The 26,248-nt window shown below is 30.1% G+C and overlaps 1 protein-coding gene across 1 annotated transcript; it reads right to left on the bottom strand.

Moving 5' to 3' along the window:
* Positions 1–1,275: 1,275 nt before the first annotated feature.
* LOC117913580 (receptor-like protein kinase HSL1) lies at positions 1,276–4,417 on the bottom strand. Its single transcript, XM_034828582.1, is given in 3 exon segments — positions 1,276–1,672; positions 1,765–2,610; positions 2,613–4,417. Coding segments are annotated over 3 exon segments (2,916 nt in total). The 5' UTR covers positions 4,384–4,417; the 3' UTR covers positions 1,276–1,373.
* Positions 4,418–26,248: the final 21,831 nt, after the last annotated feature.

Raw genomic sequence — 26,248 nt, 5'->3', positions numbered from 1 at the left:
GCTTTTGGATATTGCATTCTTCAAAGATTTGTAGCTTTTGATCAACTATTTGGTTAAAGAATAGGTACCTTTGTCAAGTCAGGTTTCTAGGTTTATCTATTTACTTGAGGCGATACTGAGATCGAGGATTTGTGAGGTTGTACCCTTTGAAATTGGTTAGACATTGTCCCCTTCAACAACTGATTGAGATGGCTAAACCATGGTGCTTGAGGCCTAGATCATAGAACCCGAAGCTGTAGATTGCAAGTGGACATGTTTCCCTAGAACTCCACAATATTCAAGACTTGCTCAGCATGAAACAAAGGCTTGTGAGTTGTTATTTCGATCCATATTTTCTTGTTTTCAATTCTAAGGAACAACCAATCACAAGTGGTACTAGAAAAACCCAAAACAAAGAGATAATCGAGAGGTTAGTTGCTCATTTTCCTAAAGCTACAAAGTTGACATTTTCTTGAATATTACGCAAAACAAAAGTGATTAAAGGAAGATTTATAAAAGGAGAAGAAAAAACTAAAGGAAAACTCCCTTAGAAGATTTTGTTGTTGATGCTTTTGCTGTTGTTTTTGCTTATAGTGGAAGATGTTGGATGTTGAACAAAGATAGAATTGACATCCAAATCCCTTTGGACTGATTAAACTTCACTCTCGGTCCTCCATTATAGCTTTTTGTTCAGATTTCCCACATACAATGCCAATGAAGAATCCAAAATTCTTCAAGGAAAATATTGGAGATTTCATTCCACTATTTTCCGGGTATAGAAATGCATTTTCTACATTTTCTACAGCTTTCTTTTAGAGGCTGAGAGAGAGAGTCATTTGAGGAGGAAAATGCTCCCCTTTTATAGCCACTTTTCCTTGTGAAGGATCATGAAGTAGTGGCTTTTTGCAGCATATCAGAGGCCTGGTTGACTTTTGGGCACATGAGGAGACGGGTAGTTGGATTCGTTTTTCTAGGCATAGGTCAATCAGTCAGGTCATCCCGCAGGTCCGAGAGGTCATCTTCTTTTATGGTCCTAGTTTTGGGATGAGGTGATTTTGTGCGTTTCCAATTACCTCATTTGGGAGGTGGTGTATTAAAGATATGCAGATGTTAGGTACCTCCAACAGTGTTTTTAACCTTTTTAACACTTGCAAATTTTTATTTTTCAAGTATTATAAAAAGGCTAAACACACTTCCTAGGATCACTACCACCTTTAATTTACAAGCTTTCTTACACTTATTTACAAGCTGTAAATTTCAAATAAGTTATCATCATCCTCATTGTTTGATCCCTTCTCGCTATGCTTGTAAGTAGCGGGGTAAGTGTCATTTCAAAGTGGAGGTGCAACTTCATGGTCCTTTTTATTTCTTCCATGGCCCTCCTGAGGACTGCACTATTGAAGAATTTTCAAAACCTCTTTCATTGTCGGCCTATTGGATGGTAATTTGTTAGTGCACATGAGGCCTAGAGTGAAGAGAGTGGTCACTTGTGCTCTGTCACATTGTTCCTTGATCTCCTCATCCATCACTTCCTCAATGGTTTTCTCTTCTCTGAACTGATCCCATGCCCATTCTACAAGGCACATGTGCTCATTCCCGCTGTTGGGTTCTCTCCCCGTCACCAGCTCAAGCAAGACTACTCCAAAGCTATATACATCGATCTTCTCGTTCACCTTTGTTGTATAAGCATACTCTGTCATCCAAGTATACAAGAATTGTATGATAAAAATTATCGATAAATTATGGAAATGAAACATGTGGAAAAGAGGGCCTTGATGGTCTTACCAGGGGCAATATATCCGTAAGAGCTTGCAATTCCTGACATGGTGTCGGGCTCTCCTTGCTTGACAAACATCTTGGCCAATCCAAAATCCGCAATTTTAGCGTTGAACTCAGCATCTAGCAAGATGTTGCTGGACTTCACATCTCGATGTATGATTGGGGCAGAACAGTATTCATGCATGTGGCGTAGGCCTTTTGCAGCTCCGATGGCAATCTGCAACCTTGTTGGCCAATCCAAGACAAAGTTATGGACTGAACTTGTCATGGACGATGTTCTCTGCTTCTTCCCATGAAGCCATCTATCCAAACTCTGACTCTCCATGTACTCATAAACAAGAAGGGTTGAACTTTCATTTGATATGCAGCACAACAACTTCACTATATTGGAATGGCGTATGGTGCCCAATATCTCGACTTCTGCTATGAATTGTTTCTGAAGCTTGTGATCCAATCTCCTGTTATTACAAATCCTTTTAACGGCTAGGAGTTCACCAGAACGGTTATTAGCAATTCGGTATACTTTCCCTGACCCACCACGTCCGATCAAATTATTTTCTGTCAAACCGGACAATATGTTCTGTTCATCGAAATCCAGATTTTGGAATCGAGTAAGGTTCCAAGTTGTATGGTCTCGACTGTGATTCTTCCTGTGATAGACATGAACCACGGACAGGGTGACGAAAACAGCAGATAGGAAACCAGATAGAGCGAAAACGAGATATTTGGTTGACAATTTGTCGGAGTTGACGGGTTTGGCATCACATCTAGGGAGGTTCAGAGTGGGAACATTGACACACAACTTGGGATTGTTCAAGAAACTGTCTTCATATGCTTCATGTTGAAACTCAATGGGACCATCCCAGAGAGTTGGTTGGACGAAAGATGGAGGATAATAAGGTTCAAATGGCCAAGTTCAGGAGGAATTTGACCTGAGAACTGGTTTTCTGACAGGTCGAGGTAATTAAGGCTAGGTAAAGAACCTAATGCCTTGGGAATTGGGCCAGAAAGTTTGTTTCTTGAAAGATTCAAATTAGTGAGCGACTTCCATGAGATGATCCGGGATGGAAGTTCACCCGAGAATTGATTCCCATCAAGCAACAGAACAGTGATGTTCCAAAGACTGGTCAATTCCACTGGAATTTTTCCAGACAACATATTGTTGCTGGCATTGAGCACAGAGATGTTCATCCAGGAAGAGATTTCAGCAGGAATTGGACCATAAAACTTGTTGTTAGCGATCTCCACTCTCGACAAATTCCTTGCCAATTTACTTGGAAGTGTCCCTGAGAATGAATTTCCATCTAACATCACCGATACCATGTCCGGGGATGTCCAGATGCCGGAAGGAATCCCGCCTGAAAAACGATTGTTGGAAAGCTGAATGGTGAGCAAACTTGTGCAATTCCCGAGGGACGTGGGCACTTCCCCGCTGAGATTGTTGTTGGAAGCGACCACTCCAAGCAAAGCCCCCCTAGCGCATAAATGTTGAGGTAATTCCCCGCTTAGTTTATTCTCGGAAACCTCAAAGAATTTGAGCTCCGAATGAAGGCCAAATGCTGGAGGTAAAACTCCACTCAATTGATTGCTAAAAACTTTGAAGGTTTCCAGTGTAGGAATGAGGCTTATATTTGCTGGTATCTCTCCTGACAACTGATTCCGGAAAAGATTCAAACCCGTCAAATTTTGTAGCTTCCCGAAACCCGCTGGTATGGACCCCGTCAAATGGTTGTCGGAAAGATCAATTTCTTTCAAGTTGAGAGCTTCTATGGATGAAGGAATGTGGCCGGACAATCTATTAATGAATAAATGCAAATAGTTCAAATTCTTCAACGTAAGCATGCCTCCCGGGATCGTACCTTCCAATTTGTTGACTGAGAGGTCCAAGAGATCCAGACTCGATAGATTGTTGAAGCTCTCCGGTATTTCGCCAATCAAATTCGCCTCCGTCATCCACAGATATTTCAGCTTCTTCAATGCGCCAAACTCTTTTGGAAGGGCTGAAGGCCGGAATTTGTCATTATAGGCCATGGCCAATTGTTCAAGATTCGCCAAATTACCAATCTCCGTTGGCCAGGTGCCGTTGAACTCATTTTGAACCAGAAACAAGTAGAACAGCTCCCGTAGCCGCCCAATTGCTGAGGGAATATCTCCAGAGAAGTTGTTTGCGGTGAGGTCTAGGTACCGGAGACGTGAAAGTCGATCAATGTCAGCTGGAATTGGACCCACGAAGAAGTTTTGCTTCAAGAGGAGATGCTCCAGCTTAGAACAATTGAGAATATCCGGGAACTTGCCTGGAATGTAATTGTTGGAGACGTCGAGTACGATAAGGTTCTTGAGGTCACAAATTCTGGCCGGAATTTTCTTTGTGATGGTCTTGTAGCTGAGTGAAATTTCAGTGACGATATTGTCGATGCATGTAATTTCCGGCCAATCACAGGGTGAGGATGAGGAATTCCAAGATTGGAGTGACGGGGGATTGCCCAATTGTTGTTTAACGTCAAGTAGGATTGATCGTTCATCGTCCAGATTTTCGGAAATTACTTGAAAGGGTAAGGAGAGGACGAGGAGGAGAAACAGAGCGGGGAATGGAATTTTGGCAAATAAAAAGGTTACTTTCGGCATTTTGTGGCGTTGAGTTCGTTACCAGCATCCCTATGAGGAGGGTGGAAGATGCCGGGACGGTTCAATTTCAAAATCTGGTGGGCTGTCAGAATTTATTCTACTGAATTTTGAAAAAGTTATAAATGGTAAGGATTTAGAAATATTGAATATAGTATATAAATAGTAAATACAGGATTATGAAGAATAAGTGAAGAAAAACTATTCCTCATAAACAAAACTGGAAAGTCAATATCAATGGGTCGTGTGTGCCGTGGGAGTGGGGCGGAATGCCATTCAGTACGACAATGATCGGCCTTATCCAAATAATAATGAAAAAAAATAGCCTGACTTACCACATCAAATTATCTCAAATAATAAATTGTTTTAACTCATCTCGTTTTTGTAACACCATCATTTTTTATTTATTTCACCATTTTTTACATACCAACTCCAATAAGTTCTCCCTTATTTAGTCTTTTTTTTTTTTTTTTTTTTTTAATTTTTTAATTTTTAAACTCTTTTATAAATAATCTAAAATCAATATTATTTTTTATTTTTAAATTATAAATAAAAAATTACATTAATGATTCAAAAACTATTTTAAAAAACATTTTTTTTTTAAAAATGTGTTAATTTAAATAAATAAAAACTATCCTTTACATTTTAAAAGTAAATAATTAATGATTAAAACACTATTTAAAATAAACATATTCACCATTTTATTTTTTTATACTAAAAAGAATTTTAAAGCTCATTTCTTTATTTTATTTTTTTACTATTCTAAAATAAAAAGTTTGAATTTTCTTTTAATTTTTTTTCCTTATTCTAATAGTGTTTTGAACATGACTTCTAGTAATAAGTTATATGAAATGTTGCAAATTTATCTACTAAGGATTTTTATTTTTTATTTTTCTAGTGATTTTAATTAATTGAAAATTTATCAAAATAATAAAATGAAAAAGAGAGAAAGAGGATAGATAGAGAGTTTTTATTTTAAATATCCAACTAAAATAAGGTGTTCAAGGTATTTGTGCATGTGTACAAGGTATTTACATTAAGTGTACAAGGTAAATGTATTAACTATACAAAGGTGTACAAGACTACTTTTCTTGAAACAATTCAATTGATTTTCAAAAACTTAGTTTTTGACATCATACATATTCATTCAATTAGCTACCCTACTAATGATGAATAGGAATATAAATTGGGTTCAATTTTTCCTCTTTTCCCCGAGTCATGACAATAGAAACATACTTAACCCACTTATATGCACACATTGCATTTTAGGTCTATGGAATTTGTGTAAGTGTATAAGGTAAATATACTAAATATACAAGGGTGTACAATAGTACTTTCTTTGAAGGAATTCAGTTGATTTTCAAAAACTTGCTCGCTCATTTCCCTTTGTTAAGGATCAAAGACATTCCACAAACATATTGCTTGATGACACACTTATTGCATGCAATTTTTTTTTTTTTTTTTTTTTTTTTTGTGACTTCATACATGTCAATTTTTCTCATTTTCCCTGAGCCATGACAATGAGAATATGATTAACTCACCCATATTCACATATTGCATTCTAGGCCTATGGAATTTGTGCAAGTGTACAAGGTATTTACACTAATAGTACAAGATAAATATGCTAACTATACAAGGATGTACAAGACTACCTTTCTTGAAGGATTTCAAATAATTTTCAGAACTCACTCAACTCTTATTTCTAAATTTCATCATCCAAAATTTGTAACTTCATATTTTGTTTTTTGTAACCCATATAATTTAAATATTCCGAAAACTCTTCATCTCTTCTGAATATTTTTCCTATTGAACTACACATATACTCTTTTTTCCAACATATTTTTTCAAATTTTCCTCATATATTTAGAATTTAGTCTATATTTATGAATTTAATATTATTGAAAAAAAATCATAGTCTTAGACTTAGAGTGTAGAATGCAGTACTCAAAATTTGATATACATTATGATTTTAAAATTAACTTATGCTCTCTTTACGTCTTTTTATTAATTCATCATGAATACTTTAGGGATATTCGAGTGGCTACAGCAATGTCGTCGACAATGATGATCACCGAGATCCAGAGTAGATGATGGTGGCTAAGGTTTTGGATCATTTATGGCTTTGGTGTTTTCAATTCTTCAAAAAATGAAAACTAATAGGAGAAATATTTTAATTGCCAAACTTGGAATCCATTTTGCAAATTGTATTTCTAGCATGGATTTTTTTTTTTTTGCCAGCTCAGTGAAGAGCATTTTTGGGGAGTATCAATATCCTTTATCTCAATTTGTAAGACTTTGTTGGGTTTTGGGCCTAATTATGCTAATTAAGAGGACTTAGGGCCAATTTTTAGACCCATTTGGATCTAAAACACAATTCTTCCTTTGCAAAATGGATTCCAAGTTTGGCAATTAAAATATTTCTCTTATTAGTTTTTTTTTTTTTTTGAAGAATTGAAGACGCCGAAGCCCTAAAACGATCTTAAACCCTAACACACCATCATCTACTTTGAATCTTGGTGGTCGTTGTTGTCATCAACATTGTTGTAGCCACACAAATATCCTTAAAGGAGCTCGAAGTCCTCCTGTCGTCATTGTAGTAGTCGGCATCCCTGCGTTTCTCACCATCGCCATTTTCCATTTCATCGATATTGAGACCTTCACTAGTGCAAGTTTTTTGGTTGTTGAGAATTTAGTTTTCCATGTGCTTCTTATTCAAGTACTTATACATCATCTTGATTAATTTTGTATTTAGTTTTGTTTTTGCCCTTTTCACTAGTTTTTGCTTAAGAGAATTGGCTTGTTTGGATGAGAATGTGAACTATTTTTAGGCTCTCCTTTTTGGGTAGGTTAGGGATTCTACTTTTAGTATTGGAACAAAGTGGATATGTGTGATAGACTTAGCAAGTTTGTCCATGGATCTACAAGTGAAGAAGAACTGCAACTAGAGTTGTGGGACTTTGATTTTCATCTAGAAACTTGGGCATTCTAATTCCTAGCATTGTGGAAAAGAATTTTCCAGAATGTCTTTGATAATGTGGGCATGTAGCTGGGTGGTTGCCATGTAATTTTATTTGTTCATTCAATTATTTATTTATTTTTTCTTTTAGCATGTGATCAAATTCACAATAAGGGTGCAACTACACAATGTAATCTTGTGTCAAGCATGATGAATTAATAAAAAGACGTAGAGAGCATAAGTTAATTTTAGAATCACAATATATATCAAAATTTGAGTATTGCATTCTACACTCTAAGTCTAAGACTATGATTTTTTTTTTCTTTTTTTCAATAATATTGAAATTCATAAATATAGACTTAATTCTAAATATATAAGGAAAATTTGAAAAAATATGTTGGAAAAAGAGTATATGTGCAGTTCAATAGGAAAACATTGAGAATAGATGAAGAGTTTTCGGAAAATTTAAATTACATGGGTTACAAAAAACAAAAGATGAAGTTACAAATTTTAGATGATGAAATTTAGAAATAAGAGTCGAGTTAGTTTTTGAAAATTATTTGAAATTCTTCAAGAAAGGTAGTCTTATACTTCTTTATATAGTTAGTACAATTAACTTGTACAGTGTAAATACCTTGTACACTTGCACAAATTCTATAGACTTAGAATGAAATATGTGAATATGAGTGAGTTAAGCATATTCTCATTGCCATGGCTTAGGGAAAAAGAGAAAAATCAAACCTAATTTATGTTTCTATTCATCATTATGGGGTAGGTAATTGAATGAACATTAACGAAGTAAAAAAAAATGCATAGAATAAGTGTGTCATCAAGTAATGTGTTTGTGGAATGTCTTTGATCATTGGCAAAGAGAAATGAGCAAGCGAGTTTTTGAAAATTAGTTAAATTTCTTCAAGGAAGGTAGCCTTGTACACTCTTGTACAATTAGTACATTTACCTTGTACACTTTGTGTAAATATCTTATATACATGCACAAATTACATAGACCCAGAATGCAATATGTGAATATGGGTGAGTTAACCATATTCCCATTGTCATGGCTTAGGGGAAAAGGGAAAAATTGAACCCAATTTAAGTTTCTATTCATCATTAGTGGGGTAGGTAATCAAATGAACATGTATGAAGTAAAAAAAATGCATAGAATAAGTGTGTCGTCAAGTGATGTGTTTGTGGAATGTCTTTGATCCTTAGCAAAGGAAAATGAGCGAGCGAGTTCTTGAAAATCAATTGAATTCCTTCAAGGAAGGTAGCCTTGTACACTCTTGTACAGTTAATACATTTACATTGTACACTTATTGTAAATACCTTGTACACTTGCACAAATTCTATAAACCTAGAATGCGGAAATATATGTATATATATTCTAAGAACAAAACACTAGGTTACAAAATTAGATTTAGCAAGCATTATGGTTTTTTAGTATGAATTTGTTTAAAATTTGAATAAAAATCAGCGATCCATGTAAGATACTTCAAAATAATTTTTTATTTATTTATAAAAATCTCTTTTCCTAAACGTGTCATACTCATTATCTTTGTGATTAAATTGTAATATTTTCATAATATGAGTCTTATTTTCAAATTTTTACAATTACTTTTAAATCTAAATTATATTTCTAAAAATTTAATAAGTTTCTTTTGATACTATACTAACAAACATAATCAACTTTTACTTCTTACCTTTTTATTTTATTTTATGAAAAATCATATGATGGTGACTGAAAATTAATATTAAATAATAATATATGGAATTTATATTACTTTTTTTTTCACCTATGGTTGCCTAGGTATTTTATATGATAATTTTTCTATCATTAGTCCATTACCATTTTGATTTATTTCCCATCATTTTAGAATTAACCTAAGCCACCATGGTATTCTTTAATTATGTTGGACAATACTGACTGAAGTAAATTATATATAAAAATTTTATTTGATAATAAATATAATCATTATCTCTTGGAATAAGTTTGGTTTATATACATTGAGAAGTTGAAGAAAAAAAATATTATTGAAGAATGTATTTTCTCAACTTTTTTCTAACCTTTTATGTAAGAAAAATGTAGGAAAAAACTTTTAATCTATCTTTGATTCTCTAAAAATTTAAGGGAAAATATAAGAAAAAGAAAATTTAATTATTTTTTTCTTGAATTCTCCCTTAAATTTTCCAAGAATCACATATGCTTTTTTTAAAAAATAAAATAAAATATCACCACTTTTTTTTTATATGAAGGAAAATGAAAAATAATTAATATTATTAATAAATTACATTTTTATGCTTATTCAAATTCATTGTATTTATTTTTGTATTATATAAAGATAAAACAATTACTATTTTTAATTATATTGATTTGATTTTAATATTTTCATGTTAAACAAAATATTAAAAAAAAAATTATTTTTTCCAATACCGTCTTTGTTTATTCTTAATATTTTCTAAAAACCAAATAGACAAATGTGATATGCTCATGAGGCAAGAAAGGAGAGCGAAAATGTTCAATTTATATTTTATTATTTATAACATGGATTGAAAGTTTCCATTTTCTTAATATTGCTTTTTCATTAATATGTAGATATAAATAATTTATTTTTTTTAATTTTTTTCAAAAATCAAATATAGCGATATTGAAATAATATTTCGCATTGTTAAACTAGTGAAAAAGTTTAAGAATAAGTTTTAAACGGTAAAAAATAAACATATACTAATAAAGAATTTTGAAAAAGTTATAAATGGTAAGGATTTAGAAATATTGAATATAGTATATAAATACAGGGGTGATAGGAGGAGTACAGGTAGGACAATTTCCAAAGGGAAAGTTGTGTTTTCATGGGCCAATATGGTAATAATATTGTTTTTGGAACCCAAGTTTGTGAAATGAGAAAAACATTTGTTAATGTGGAAACTTATATCAGTTTCATGCACTCTGAGCCGGTTGTTTTTTTTCTATCGAAATTGCCCCTCCAGGTATCCAGGTCAGCAGCCCATCTCAGCACGTGAAGGTAGTACTTGAGGTGCGTTAAGGTAGTACCTGAGGTACATTAAGGTAGTACCTGAAGACCATTAAGGTAGTACCTTATGTGCATTAAGGTAGTACCTGAAATTTCTTATAATTACATAAGGTACCGTTGGAGTAACCTATGAGAACATAACAATGTCATGCTGCAATAGGTAATGAAATTAACTAATAAAAATCTGAAGCCACAAAATGACTACATTTCTCGCAGGTGCGTTAAGGTAGTACCTGAGGTACATTAAGGTAGTACCTTAAGACCATTAAGGTAGTACCTTATGTGCATTAAGGTAGTACCTGAAATTTCTTATGATTACATAAGGTACCGTTGGAGTAACCTATGAGAACATAACAATGTCATGCTGCAATAGGTAATGAAATTAACTAATAAAAATCTGAAGCCACAAAATGGTTACATTTCTCGCAGGTGCGTTAAGGTAGTACCTGAGGTACATTAAGGTAGTACCTGAAGACCATTAAGGTAGTACCTTATGTGCATTAAGGTAGTACATGAAATTTGTTATGATTACATACGCCACCGATGGAGTAACCTATGAGAACATAACAATGTCATGCTGCAATGTGTAATGAAATGAACTAACTATGTCTTAAGTCACACAACAACAACATTTCTCAAATATGCACTAAGATAGTACCTGATGTACATTAATGTAGTACCTCAAGCCCATTAAGGTAGTACATGTTTTGCATTAAGGTAGTACCTGATGCGATGAAACAATTCTGTCTTCGTGGACAAAAGATGTACATTACAAATTCCAACAAACATTACAAATTCACAAACACTACCAACAATTTCTACTAACCAACACATAATTTATGCATTTTAATCGCCAATATATGATATTGCCTAATTATATTCATCAATTATTACCATCAGTCTAAAAATCTAAATAAATACACAAGTTTTCCACCCAATTTCTAAATATGTCCACAACATTTTTCCATTTCATGAGTTTCCAATACACAAAAATATTAAGATCGAACAGCCGCTCATACGATCCAAAATCGACATTCGCCTCAACCTATGCCCTCACCAATGGAGGAAAAATTGCAAATACAACAACCACTCGAAAATCACTCTTTTGCTCCAGTTTAAACAAAAAAAATATTAAAAAAACAACCCTAAATACAAATTAATTACCTTCACATTTGATGTGAAGGTTACAGAAAAATGTGATCCAATGAGAAGAACACGAGATTCTTCTTCATGAACCCAATATATCAGAGTTGTCGCTTCCATTCCGGTTCGCTTTCCTAAACCAGATTTTCAGTCAACACGTACCCTCCTCAAGCCGTCTTCTTAACTCGACTCAGGTTCTTCACAATTACCACAAGCAACAAAAATTTCGATTCAGGTTTTCAAATGTGTGAAATTTTGCAAATTTTCACACCCTCTTCGATCCGAAGGGGTGACGAAATTGGGATGATCGGGTTCAAATGGTTAGGACTTTGAGAGAAGGGGCTGAAGATAGAAAACTAGATTGGAGTTTGGGATTAAAGGCTTCAGAAATTAAATGAGAGAAATTGTTGAAAAATATACAAGATTCTCTGCTTCGCCTCGGTGACAGAGTGAAGACAGATGAGAGGAATGACTGCAAAAATGAGAGAGAGGGAAGAAAGAACGGCTGAACGCTAGGGTTTTCTTGTGGGAACCTCTGCTTCGCCTCCGTGATAGAGTGTAGAAAGATGAGAGGAATGGGTACCTGGAGGGGCAAGCTCGGTAGAAAAAACACAGCCAACTCAGAGTGCATGAAACTGATATAAGTTTTCACATTAACAGATGTTTTTCCCATTTCACAAACCTGGGTTCCAAAAACAATATTATTACCATATTGGCCCATGAAAACACAACTTTCCCATTTCCAAACCCACCTGGGTCTTTCCACAAGTACAATTAATAATTCCAACTGACAACTCAATATTCGTCTTGTCTCTCATTTTCACATTACTATCAAACGAATTAAAAAAATATAAAGATTGAAGTTAGACTAAGGATGCACGTATGAAACTTCTAATGATATGATATTGAAAAGAAACACCTTTTAATATAATAGATACATTTAAAAGTAAATTTTATATTTAGATTAATATTAAATATATTTTATTCACTCAAAACAAGCCAAATAATTTTTTTAGCAGAATAAAAAATAATTTATTCATCCAAAAGCAAGCCAAATAATTATTAGCCTATGATTTAAAAAAAAAATTAAAATATAAAAAACTATGAAAATTTTATTTATTTGTAAATTTTAAAAATAATATTTTTCAAAAAATTTTTATTTGACTTGTATAAAAAATTATTTTATAATAACATTATTCTAAAATTACGACTTCAAACCACAAGTTCAACTTTTAATTAGGGTCAATAGCTCATGGCCTCTAGAGTTCTCGAATCATTTTTTTGTATTATTTAAAAATGATAATAATTAATCAAATTTAAAGTTATTAAGCCACTCATAATTAAATGATGAACATGCCTTTTTTCAGTTGTTTAATGATTATTGGAATTATTACATAAAAAAATAAAAAATAAATTGTAAAATTCATAAATTTTAATTATGGGAATCCAAATAAAATTCTATTGTAATAACATGGATAGTTATTGTAGAAGATTTTGCCTACACCCATCCAGGTCAGAATTTCACAACGAGATTAATTTTGTATTATACGAAAAAATAGTAATTAATTAAATTTATAACCATTAATAGGCTCATAAAAACCATTAATGTTTTCATAATATGAGTCTTATTTTCAAATTTTTACAATTACTTTTAAATCTAAATTATATTTCTAAAAATTTAATAAGTTTCTTTTGATACTATACTAACAAACATAATCAACTTTTACTTCTTACCTTTTTATTTTATTTTATGAAAAATCATATGATGGTGACTGAAAATTAATATTAAATAATAATATATGGAATTTATATTACTTTTTTTTTTCACCTATGGTTGCCTAGGTATTTTGTATGATAATTTTTCTATCATTAGTCCATTACCATTTTGATTTATTTCCCATCATTTTAGAATTAACCTAAGCCACCATGGTGTTATTTAATTATGTTGGACAATACTGACTAAAGTAAATTATATATAAAAATTTTATTTGATAATAAATATAATCATTATCTCTTGGAATAAGTTTGGTTTATATATATTGAGAAATTGAAGAAAAAAAATATTATTGAAGAATGTATTTTCTCAACTTTTTTCTAACCTTTTATGTAAGAAAAATATTGGAAAAAAACTTTTAATCTATTCTCTAAAAATTTAAGGAAAAATGTAAGGTAAAGAAAGTAAAAAAGAAAATTTAGTTATTTATTTCTTGAATTCTCCCCTTATTCCCGTGGCATACACGAACCAGCGAAGCAATGATTGGATTATACGGAATTCTATACATATTTATATTTATTAAGATAAATTATAAATATTTATATTCTTAGAAGCATAGCTTAGAGGTTCACTTTTGATTTTGTATACCAAAGAGCTAAGTCAGCAATTGTGATTTCGATAGTCCAATCAATCCAATCGAGGATCGATCCGAAACCATCCACTTTTCACGTATGAATGGAGAAGTAGATTTTTAAAACAGAAAAATTAAAGTCGTGTTTGCTTCCCAAAACTTTGACTGAAGAAAAGGCCAGAAAAGTCACGAGCCAGCACCCATGGCCCAACAGCGACCGCAGTGGGAATTGATGCCTTTACAAAAGTAGAAGCTTCCTTGGTGCTTACCTCAAACGAAGCAGCTTTCATTTTTTGTATTCTACTCTCCTCCCATCTCAACTATATAATATTTTTAGAAATAATTATTAAAATAAAATTTTATTTTACCACTCAAATATAAAAATAAATTTTTTTATTTATTCTTCACAATTAAATTTATCTTCTTTTTTTTTTTTTATTTTTTTTCGCATTTGTAATATAAAATCGTTTATTTGGTAGTTAATTTTTTTTTTAAAAAAATGTTACAAACTTGATTTCGAAAACTGTTATGACTCACCTTTCAACAGAATTTGTACGTATTCTGCTTTATAATATCCAAAATTTTTAATTCAATTTAATTTTTTTATTTTTAGAATAGATGCTTTGAATAGAGAAGGTCATGTCCCCGAGATTGACATTTTCTTTCGTAACACACGCATCATACTAACTCAATTTGTAGAAGGAACAATGCTGCCAGTCTCTATCTTTCATTTTCATCAGGCCACCATCTTATCGTCTGATTTTTATTTTTTTTCAATTTTTGTTTTTATTTCAGTGTCCGCTCTTCATAATATCATTCATCTATAAATAGAGTTGTAATACAAAAGATTTTTCTATGATAAAAAATGGTCCCTTTTTTTTTTTTTTTGTCATAGTAAAGAAAATTGACAATTAATTAAAAGTTGGTTATAAATATCTTTTCGTATCTGAATGTCAGGCTTTTATTGGAAGTAACAGAAACAAAAATTCCAAAATTATTCTTTCTTCTGCGCCGGTCAACTACCGTAACTTTTCGAGGATGATATCTTGCTAATATATTCAATATTTTTTTTTTTTCAAATATAAAACGTGATATTCTTTTTCTTGAATAATCTCTGATGAAACTAATCAGTCAGACAAGATTAGTATTCTTGGGAGAAAGTGAAACAAAGACCAAATGGGTGCCTATTTTACTTAAAGAAAGATGGATGGAAGGATGCAGAAGTCTGTGGTTTTGGGTTGTTGAGATTTGGATGTTAGCGAAATTTCCAAAGTAGTGATTAAGTGGGCAGGACCCCACAAATGGAGAGAAGGATATTGATGGTTAAGTCTCACAACATGATCCAGCGGTGGTTCCACATCCTGGACTAAATTATGGTAGCTAGAAAACTGGCCTTGGAATGATGCACAGCTAAGGGAATGGACAGTGAGGAATATTCTAGTGGAAAAGTGATAACATGGACTTGGTCTTATATTAGGGAAAAGAAAAACTAGGAAAGTGTATAATTGAATTTATTTCTAAACATGTTGGTTTTGAGTTTTGAGGAAAAATAATTTATTTGCAAAAATAAAATTATACAAAGTAGGTCTCCTTTCAAAACTAGATCGAGTGTCTCATCTACATGTCTATCCATGTCACAAACCATACTTGTTAACTATAATTTTGATTTTTTTTAAATGGTTAAAATAATAGTTATTAATTATGATTTTAAATTTAAGTTTAAAATTATAGTCGGTAACTATGACCATCAACTATGAATTTCAAAGATAAATTTAAAATTATAATCTCTAATTGTGGTTTTATGTTTAAAAAAATTCAAAACTGTAGTTACTAATTACAGTTTTGTGATGTAAAAAATATTTCAAAAAAATATTTTCAAGCCATGTGGATGTTCATGTAGTTGAAATGTACTAACTTAGAATTTTTTTTTTTAAATGTTTAAAATTATAGTTATCAACTACAATTTTAAATTTATACTTCAAAAAAATAAAACATTCTAAGACAATTCGGATGTCCAAGTAGTTGAAATGTACTAACTTAAAAATTATTTTGATTGAAAATCTATTTTATGAATTTATTTTTCAAATATATTATATTTGCCCAAAACTCTTGTTTTCTTTCTAAACAAATATCATTTTTGATAGTTACGGATGAAGGTGCCGAGTGAAATGATACATGACACCTATCTAGTATTCCAAATAAGGAGTTTTGCACAACTATCGTTTTTGCATAAAGCCCATGATTTTTTTAATTTTTTTAAAAAAATAAGACAATAGCACTTTGATTTTAGTTGATCTATTTAATTATTTCAATGATATGGTTTCCATCTTTGTGCAGGTTTGAAGTTCATAACATTTTGTGAAAGTACTCAGGAGTTCTTTTAAGTTCAACTAATCAAAGCTATAGAGGAAATAAGCAGAGAGACTCTATGAGGAGTTGTATTTCTTCATTCATTGATAATTGATTCATCCTAACAAGTACATATATACAATGTGCTGAAAAATTGATTTAGATAAGTAATCACAGGTCTATCTGTCTCTGCGCTTTTAGATAAGGGAATTCTCACTATGATGAAGACTTTCATGATTAAGCTTTGATTATTAGAATTATTTTCTTGTTTCATATGCCCTTGGAAGACGGTATTTTCATTATAGAACCAATCTTGGTTTCTAAGAGAGAGCAACACTCCTTGCCCACCAATAGGCTTTCTGGTTCATGCACGCAAGACTGTATAAAGAAGGATTAAAGGCATGATAGCATTAGATAAGAAGGCAAAGTAGGCAATGAGAATGAGTTTATCTGGTGGCAGCCAAAGAACAAGGAGAATGAGTTTGAACACAGTGCTAGTTTCTTCTTAGGAGCGTAGTGCCATGATCTCCTCAATCCAATGCTTTCACAGTCGACTTTCCTCCTCCAAGGTGCTGCCATGCCCATTGAGCAAGGTTCATATCCTGCCCCTTCCCCTGGGTCTCTTATAGTGCCTAACTCTAGAAGTGCAAACTTCAAGATGGTAGACATCGATCTTCTCAGTGGCCTTTCTTGTATAATCATATTCTGTCATCTAAATAAATTATCTATAGATTTTCAAAATCATAATAATGATAAAACATGTAAAAACGTTTTAGGATAATCACCGGAGGGAAATTTACCCAAGGAGCTTATAATAACAAATATGACTAATCTTATAGTTATGTTTAGTTCTTGAAAAATACCAAGGAAAGAAAAAAATATTAAGAAAAATTATTTCCTCTTGTTTGATTATATATGTATATGAAAAATATGAAGAAAAAAATCAAATATAATTAAAATTAGTTAAAAATCTTGAAAAATATTAAGGAAAGAAAAAAAAATATTAAGGAAAGAAAAAAAATATTAAAAAAAATATTATTTTCTCTTGTTTGATTATATATGTATATGAAAAAAAATTTAAAATTAATTAGAAACTTATATATATTTAAATTATTTAATCTTTATATAGAAAAATTTAAATAAGTTAAATATGAAAAAATATATAAAATAAATTTATTAATTTTAAATTAATTTTTTATTTTTCTTTATTTTTTCTTTCCTTTTACTTTTTCTCTTTATTTTCTTTCCGTTGTATTTTTTCTCAAATTTTCTAGAAACCAAACATAACTTATATATTTTTTGCTCTAAAGAAAAAAAAAATGAAGATTGGATGATCATAAGTATAGACAAGTGAGCTTAGGGTTTTCATAAAATGATTTTTTTTTTATAATGATTTTCATGATTTGAGGATAAGTTTGAGAATTTGGATAATTTTAAGTTAAAAGTTTGCTTCTTTGTATGAAAAAATTAGTAGAAAAATTTTAGGAAGAAATAAGAAAGAGAAGACCATTTTTTTTTTTTTTTGGAAAATTTCCTTATGGTTTTCCATTTATTCCATACAAGTGCAACACTCTCGTTGTTGTTATTGGTCTTTTGTACTTTAAGTTTTAAGTTTTAAAAAAATTAAAGTTAGGAAAGATCAATTTGCTTTATAGGGATGAAGGCAAGGAAGAAGAGAGGAAAGAAGAATATTGGTACAACTACAAGACATTCCTTTGTTGTCAAGTATGAACATTATTTTTCTTGAAAAGACTATCTCAACTAGTTTTAAAGAGGTGGAACTAAAACCTTGTATGAGAAGGCTTTTTAAATATTATGAGCTATTAGCTTAAGAATTGGGTAATCCTAATTTGATACCACCATGAAGCTCATTTTTTATGAAAAATACTCTAAAATTGTTAAAAGGTTATAAGATTAAATTGAGATATTTTTTACTTGAAAATTATGTTTAAAACTTGGTTCAAGTCCTTAAAAGGTGGCTTCATAATTTAAGAGAGTTTAGAATACCCAAAAGTTCCTGTAATAAAGCCTAGGTGGTGACAAAAGTAGAACCACAGGATACTTTTTTCTTTTTTTGTGGTTGAAAACTTGAAAATATGAAAAAGGATAAAAAATAAATTAAAAACAAAACTACTTTCTTGACATGTGATTCACCATATTAGTAGTTTTTCCCTCCAAGGTTACTTGTAAATTGTAATGTATTTAATACTATACTTATTAGTCACGTGGTTAATTAAACTCATGATTGATCTACCTAGGGAACTCGTGTTTAATAGCCATTTTAACTCACTAAAGGTATGCATATACTACCTTGAACACATTTTAGCTAACCACAAATCTACAAATCATTTATTCTCCATTGAATATCCTCTTTAAAGCTTTTTCAAATAATAAGCTTGAATATGCCTTTTGTCGTAACAATACCTTCTCTTAAGTCATAAATTGTTTACATGCTAGTTGATAGAGTTGCTTTTTGTACCTATTGTATATCCACTTTACGCTCTAGAGATTATGTGGAAGGTGTGCATGTAACATTTTTGAAGCTCCTAAAGCCTTAAAGAATTCAAGTGTAAAAGAAAGATAAAGAGAGTATATAGCGGTTTCTAATTTTAAAAATAAAAAGTAGAAAGTATATCTCATCATAAAATAACTTCTTTTAAATGAATGTAATGATGTTAATATTAAAAATAATTCAAAATATGACATCATTAAAAGAAAATGCATGCTTTAATCCATGTGAATATATCAAATGGTATGTTCTTGAAAATTAATTGAATTCCTTCAAGGAAGGTAGCCTTATACACTCTTGTACAGTTAATACATTTACATTGTACACTTAGTATAAATACCTTATACACTTACACAAATTCTATAAACCTAGAATGCAATGTGTGCATATGGGTGGTTAACCATGTTTCCATTGTCATGGCTCAGGGAAAATGGGAAAAATTAAACTCAATTTATGTTTTTATTCATCATTAGTGGGGTAGGTAATCAAATGAACATGTGCGATGTCAAAAAAATGCATAGGATGAGTGTGTCATCAAGAAATGTGTCTATGGAATGTCCTTCATCCTTGTCAAAAGAGAAATGAGCAAGCAAGTTTTTGAAAATCAACTGAATTCCTTAAAGGAAAGTAGTCTTGTACACCCTTGTATAGTTAGTACATTTACCTTGTACACTTTGTGTAAATACTTTATACACTTTGTGTAAATACTTTATACACCTACACAAATTTCATAGACCTAGAATGTAATGTGTGTGTATGAGTGGGTTAACATGTTTCCATTGTCATGGCTAAGGGAAAATGAAAAAAATTAAACCTAATTTATGTTCCTATTCATCATTAGTAGGGTAGGTAATCGAATGAACATATACAATGTCAAAAAAAACACATGAGATAAGTATGCAATCAAACAATGTGTTTGGCAAAAGGAAATGAGTAAACGATTTTTTGAAAATCGGTTAAATTCTTTCAAAGAATGTAGCCTTGTACATCTTTGTACAGTTAGTACATTTATTTTGTACACTTAATGTAAATACATTATTCACTTACACAAATTCCTTGTACACCTTATTTTAGTTGGATATTTAAAATAAAAACTCTTCATCCATCTTCTTTCTCTCTTTTTCTTTTTCTTATTTTGATAAATTTTTAATTAATATAAATCATTAAAAAAAATATCCTTAGTAGATGAATTTCTAACATTTCATATAACTTATTACTAGAAGTCATGTTTAAAATGTTATTAAAATAAGGAAAAAATTAAAAGAAAATTTAAACTTTTTATTTTAGAATAGTAAAAAAAAAAAAAACTTTAAAATGATTTTTAGCATAAAAGAAAAGAAAATAATGAATATGTTTATTTTAAATAGTGTTTTAATCATTAAATTATTTATTTTTAAATGTAAAAGACAATTTTTATTCATTTAAATTAACATATATATTTTTAAAAAAAAGTATTATTCAAAATTGTTTTCAAATCATTAATGTATTTTTTTATTTATAATTTAAAACTAAAAAATAATGTTGATTTTAGATTAGTTATAAAAGAGTTTAAAAAAATAATGAAAAATTTAAAAATGACTAAATAAAGAAGAATTTGTTGGAATTAGCATGTAAAGAGCGGTGGAATAAAAACAAAAATAATTGATCTTACAAACACCACATGGGTAAGAACATTTATTATTTCCCGTGTCGAAAGTGGCAGTGCAGGAAAATCTATTGCAACCAACCATAGAAAGAAGGGCAAGTGTAAACCTATCCAACATGCAGCACTGACTATCAAAAGTGTAAGGTAAAATCTACGTCATTTCACGACGATACAAACATATATTATTAAAATATAAATAAATGGAACGTAAAAAAAAAATTGAGACCTAATGATATGATTTTATTGGTCTTATTTTTGGTATACTAGAAAAAAGGATTTTTAGGAGGTGTGTGATAAATTAATATAATGACTTAATAATAATTTAATGTAAGTTATTGAATACATTAAATATATTTAATAAAACAATTTAATATCATAATTTAAAATTAAAAGTAATCTTTAAATTTTAAATTAAAATGCTAAACTTATTATGAATCTCAAATCACTTTAAATATGTAATAATAATCTTTATAATATGTATGACTCATTTTTTATAAAGTAAATATTTTATAATTACTTTAAATAATTTCAAAAAATTAATTCATTTGTTGAGTAAACTTATACTAAAAAATAAAAATCTAATAAAAATAATTTCAGATTAAGAATAAATTAATTATTTTGATTTAATCCTTAAAATCATTTTAAATAGTATGATATTTTATAAAATATTTAATTTATTTAATAATTTAAATTAAGTTATTAAATCACTTTAAATCATTAAATTGATTTATGGAACATTCGTATAAAATATAATATATAATATATAACTATTTTATTTATTGTTATTTATTAATATTATATATTATATTATACTATATTATTATATCATATCAGTTGAATTTGAAAATTAATTCATTTTTTATAAAAATATTAAAAAAAAAATTGAAGAAGCCTAAAGAGGCATGCAGTCTTTTTCCTCGGTAAAGGTTTGTATCCTGACAGCCAGTAAGAATCAGAAGAAGAAGTCGGAGCTTGCAAAATTTTCTTGGTCGTCTTGCCGTGGGTTATGGTTTGAACATGGAATGACTCAATGAAAGCTTGATGTGGGCATGGTACGATTTAGAGTAGTGGAGATTGGACATGGACACTGACCCGGTCAATGAAAGCTTGATGTGGGCGTGGTACGATTTAGAATAGTGACTCAATGAAAGCTTGATGTGGGCATGGTACGATTTAGAGTAGTGGAGATTGGACATGGACACTGACCCGGTCAATGAAAGCTTGATGTGGGCGTGGTACGATTTAGAATAGTGACTCAATGAAAGCTTGATGTGGGCATGGTACGATTTAGAGTAGTGGAGATTGGACATGGACACTGACCCGGTCAATGAAAGCTTGATGTGGGCGTGGTACGATTTAGAATAGTGACTCAATGAAAGCTTGATGTGGGCATGGTACGATTTAGAGTAGTGGAGATTGGACATGGACATTGACCCGGTCACAGATAATTGTTTTATTTTATTGTTCTGTATTTGATTATGTTTTTATTTTAAAATAATATATATATATATATATATATATATATATATATATATATATATATATGTTAATACAATTTTATAATTAATTCTAAAGATAATTTTTCTATTTTTAAGTTGAAGGAAAACATTGTCGTAGGAAAATTTTAAAAACACCAAATTAATATTTTTATTTCTTACCATTTTTGAACTCAAAATTTTTTTTTTTAAAAAAATAATAATATCTAAACATGTTTTTAAACTTGATTTTTATTTTCTTTAAAAATAAAAAACAGAAAACAGAATAAACAAATAACCAAAAATCAGTAAGTGTGTTTGGGACGCTCTGTTAAATGTTTTGGAAGTGGCAGCTTCAGTCAACAAAAACCGCAACAAAATGGGGCCAGGTTGCTTTTAATCATATAATCCAAACAATTATAAATGTATGCGAAAGGGCATTGACTCGTCAAAAGATGAAACTTATCCTTATTCCAAAATTAGAATGGGAACGTGTACGCCGCCACCAAATGGGTGTCTATTTTACTTAAAGAAAGATGGATGGAAGGATGCAGAAGTCTGTGGCTTTGGGCTGTTGAGAATTTGGGTGTTAGCGAAATTTCCAAAGTAGTGATTAAGTGGGCAGGACCCCACAAATGGAGAGAAGGATATTGATGGTCAAGTCTCACAACAGGATCCAGCAATGGTTCCACATCCTGGTCTAAATTATGGTAGCTAGAAAACTGGCATTGGAATAATGCACAGCTAAGGGAATGGACAGCATTGATGAAGATTGAAACTGAATATTCTAGTGGAAAAGTGATAACATGGACTTGTCTTATATTAGGGAAAAGAAAAACTAGGAAAGTGTATAATTGAATTTATTTCTAAACATGTTAGTTTTGAGTTTTGAGGAAAAATGATTTATTTGCAAAAATAAAATTCTACAAAGTAGGTCCCTTTCAAAACTAGAGTGTCTCATCTACTTGTGTATCCATGTCACAAACCATACTTGTTAACTATAATTTTGATTTTTTTTAAATGGTTAAAATAATAGTTATCAATTATGATTTTAAATTTAAGTTTAAACTATAGTCGATAACTACGATCATCAACTATGAATTTTAAAGATAAATTTAAAATTAGAGTCTCCAATTATGGTTTTATGTTTAAAAAAATTCAAAACAATAGTTACTAATTACAATTTTGTGATGCAAAAAACATTTTAAAAAAAAAATATTCTCAAGCCAATGGATGTTCATGTTGAAATGTACTAACTTAGAAATTTTACTTTTTTTAATTGATTAAAATTATAATTACCAACTATGATTTTAACTTTATACTTCAAAAAAATAAAACATTCTAAGACTATTTAGATGTCCAAGTAGTTAAAATGCACTAACTTGAAAATTATTTTGACTGAAGATCTATTTTATGAATTTATTTTTCAAATATATTATGTTTGCCCAAAACTCTTGTTTTCCTCATAAACAAATATCATTTTTGATAGTTATGGAAGAAGGTGCCAAGTGAAATGATACATGACACCTATCTAGTATTCCAAAGGAGTTTTGCGCAACTATCGTTTTTGCATAAAGCCCATAATTTTTTTTTTCTGTAATTTTTTTTTTTAAAATAAGACAATAGCACTTTGATTTCAGTTGATCTATTTAATTATTTCAATGATATGGTTTCCATCTTTGTGCAGGTTTGAAGTTCAAAACATTTTGTTAAAGCACTCAGGAGGTTTTTTAAGTTCAACTAATCAAGTTGTAGAGGAAATAAGCAGAGAGACTCAACGAGGAGTTGTATTTCTTCATTCATTGATAATTGATTCATCATAACAAGTACATATATACAATGTGCTGAAAAATTGATTTAGAGAAGTAATCACAGATCTAACATAAAATCTAGAAAAGTATGTGATATATTATTAGAAAGCATGACACAACATTCATGATGATGCAAATCTTAAGTTTAAGCTTTTAAAAAAATTAATTATTCAATATAATATTAGAACTTCATTTAGTAGGAGGGTTATGAGTTCCAACTTTATTACATGTTTATTTGCTCAATTTATTATTTTAAGCTCAAATTAACTTATTCATAATTTCTTGACATGTGATTCACCATATTAGTAGTTTTTCCCTCCAAGGGTTACTTGTAAATTGTAATGTATTTAATACTCTACTTATTAGTCACGTGGTTAATTAAACTCATGATTGATCTACCTAGGGAACTCGTGTTTAATAGCCATTTTAACTCACTAAAGGTATGCATATACTACCTTGAACACATTTTAGCTAACCACAAATCTACAAATCATTTATTCTCCATTGAATATCCTCTTTAAAGCTTTTTCAAATAATAAGCTTGAATATGCCTTTTGTCGTAACAATACCTTCTCTTAAGTCATAAATTGTTTACATGCTCGTTGATAGAGTTGCTTTTTGTACCTGTTGTATATCCACTTTACGCTCTAGAGATTATGTGGAAGGTGTGCATGTAACATTTTTGAAGCTTCTAAAACCTTAAAGAATTCAAGTGTAAAAAAAAGATAAAGAGAGTATATAGCTGTTTCTAATTTTAAAAATAAAAAGTAGAAAGTATATCCCATCATAAAATAACTTCTTTTAAATGAATGTAATGATGTTAATATTAAAAATAATTCAAAATATGACATCATTAAAAGAAAATGCATGCTTTAATCCATGTGAATATATCAAGTGGTATGTTCATTTCTTTATATCGGCTTAAAGTTATTAACAAAAGTGGAGTATTTGAGTTGGTGTAGAAAATGGGTGTCACAACTTAGTAAATGGTTGGTGACCGAATTATCTTCACTGGATCGAATTATGGAATGAGAAAAAAGTGATCAACCCCATTGCATTTAGGTCAAGATGATAGAAAATGTGAAATTCATGAAATCATATTTACTTTAATGTTAGAAAAAGTTTAGGTATTAAATCGACATTTATTTTTATCATTGAAAATGTACGATAAAATTTAAGTGAATGAAAATACTAATATTTGGGATCAAAGTATAAATAGATAAAATCAAATACAAATAAATGATACCAATAAATAAAATAATGAAATTAGATTCATGTACAATGTAAAATGTTTGTGTGATATGGTATGATTGGTCCTTTTTTGGTTCATATATGAGTAAGGGATTCTTATGTTAAAAATTGGAGGGCTTTCAAACCATTGAAATTATTTTTATTACTTTATGGGCAATAAAATAATAAAAAAAATAATACTTTATTTCACACAAAGCATGAACTATTTTATATATATATATATATATATATATTACCTTTTTATATCAAGTATGTGTTATAAAATGTTTGAGTTCTTTATTCTTTATTTTAATTTGGACTTGGTTGCATCTTTTTAGTTCATTGTTTTAAGGCTCTAACAACGAATGTTAAAAAAAATAAAAAATAAAAAAAGGTTTTTCTTTATTTATTATAATTTTTTAATCATGGGTCAAAGTGGGAGGAATAACAAGAATTTGTATCTAACTTTGAAAGAATCCAAACTTCAATAAAGTTGAATAGACCAAGACCAATTATATAGGTCTATTCCATCACCTCACTGCCATTAGTAATATATAAAAGGTATAATGAAATTCTGATCATCCAACGTACTAACAAAGCCAGTATAAATAAATAAAATTATAGTATGAATAAAAGAATAAAGAAAATATGCATGAAACCATCTTATTATTGATATTTATTTTTATATTTTAATGGGACCATAAAATTTAAGCCCGCATCTTACCCTTCCTTCCGTTTTTAAACTAGAATGAGACAAAATAAAATAAAAATGATAGTTTCTAAAAATAATTTAATGAATAAACAATTGAAAAAATATTTTAAAATTTATAATAATTTATAAAATATCAATCCAAAGTTGTTTAAAAAGATAATTTTTAAATGGATATAAAATGTTGAAATTTTCTTTTTTTAAAAATGATTTTTTATCTTTTAAAAATAATTTTTATTTATTTGACTCTTAAAATTATGATAAATTAAAATAATTTTTTAATTATTACATTTAAAAAATATTATATATATATATATATATATCTTTTGTATTTTCTAACCCTCTTCTTTGTTTTGGGTGTCTATGGTATCAGAGCCACGGGGAAGGGAAGTTGGGTCTTGTTTTGGGTGTTCTTGGTCTATCCTAGGATAGGTAGCAATGTGCCTAGGAGCGCGAGCCCTGCCGGTTGAGCCGTTGTTAGCCGTGGATAGGCGTTTGTTAGGCTGTAAGAGGGTTGGGGTGACGTCTCATAAGGTTTGTCAATCTGCTATTAGGCTCTAGTTCAAAAACCCTAAAATGAGTTCAATTTTCCGAACCATGTCTAGGAGATCCAGTGATTCTCAAGATACTGTTGTAAACAGTGAAGAGATCAATTATCCTAAGATCC

The sequence above is a fragment of the Vitis riparia genome, chromosome 4 (genome assembly GCF_004353265.1).
Source record: "Vitis riparia cultivar Riparia Gloire de Montpellier isolate 1030 chromosome 4, EGFV_Vit.rip_1.0, whole genome shotgun sequence".
NCBI classification, from domain to species: Eukaryota; Viridiplantae; Streptophyta; class Magnoliopsida; order Vitales; family Vitaceae; genus Vitis; species Vitis riparia.
Note: the sequence above shows the minus strand (reverse complement) of the source record. Positions and strands in the feature narration are given on the sequence as shown.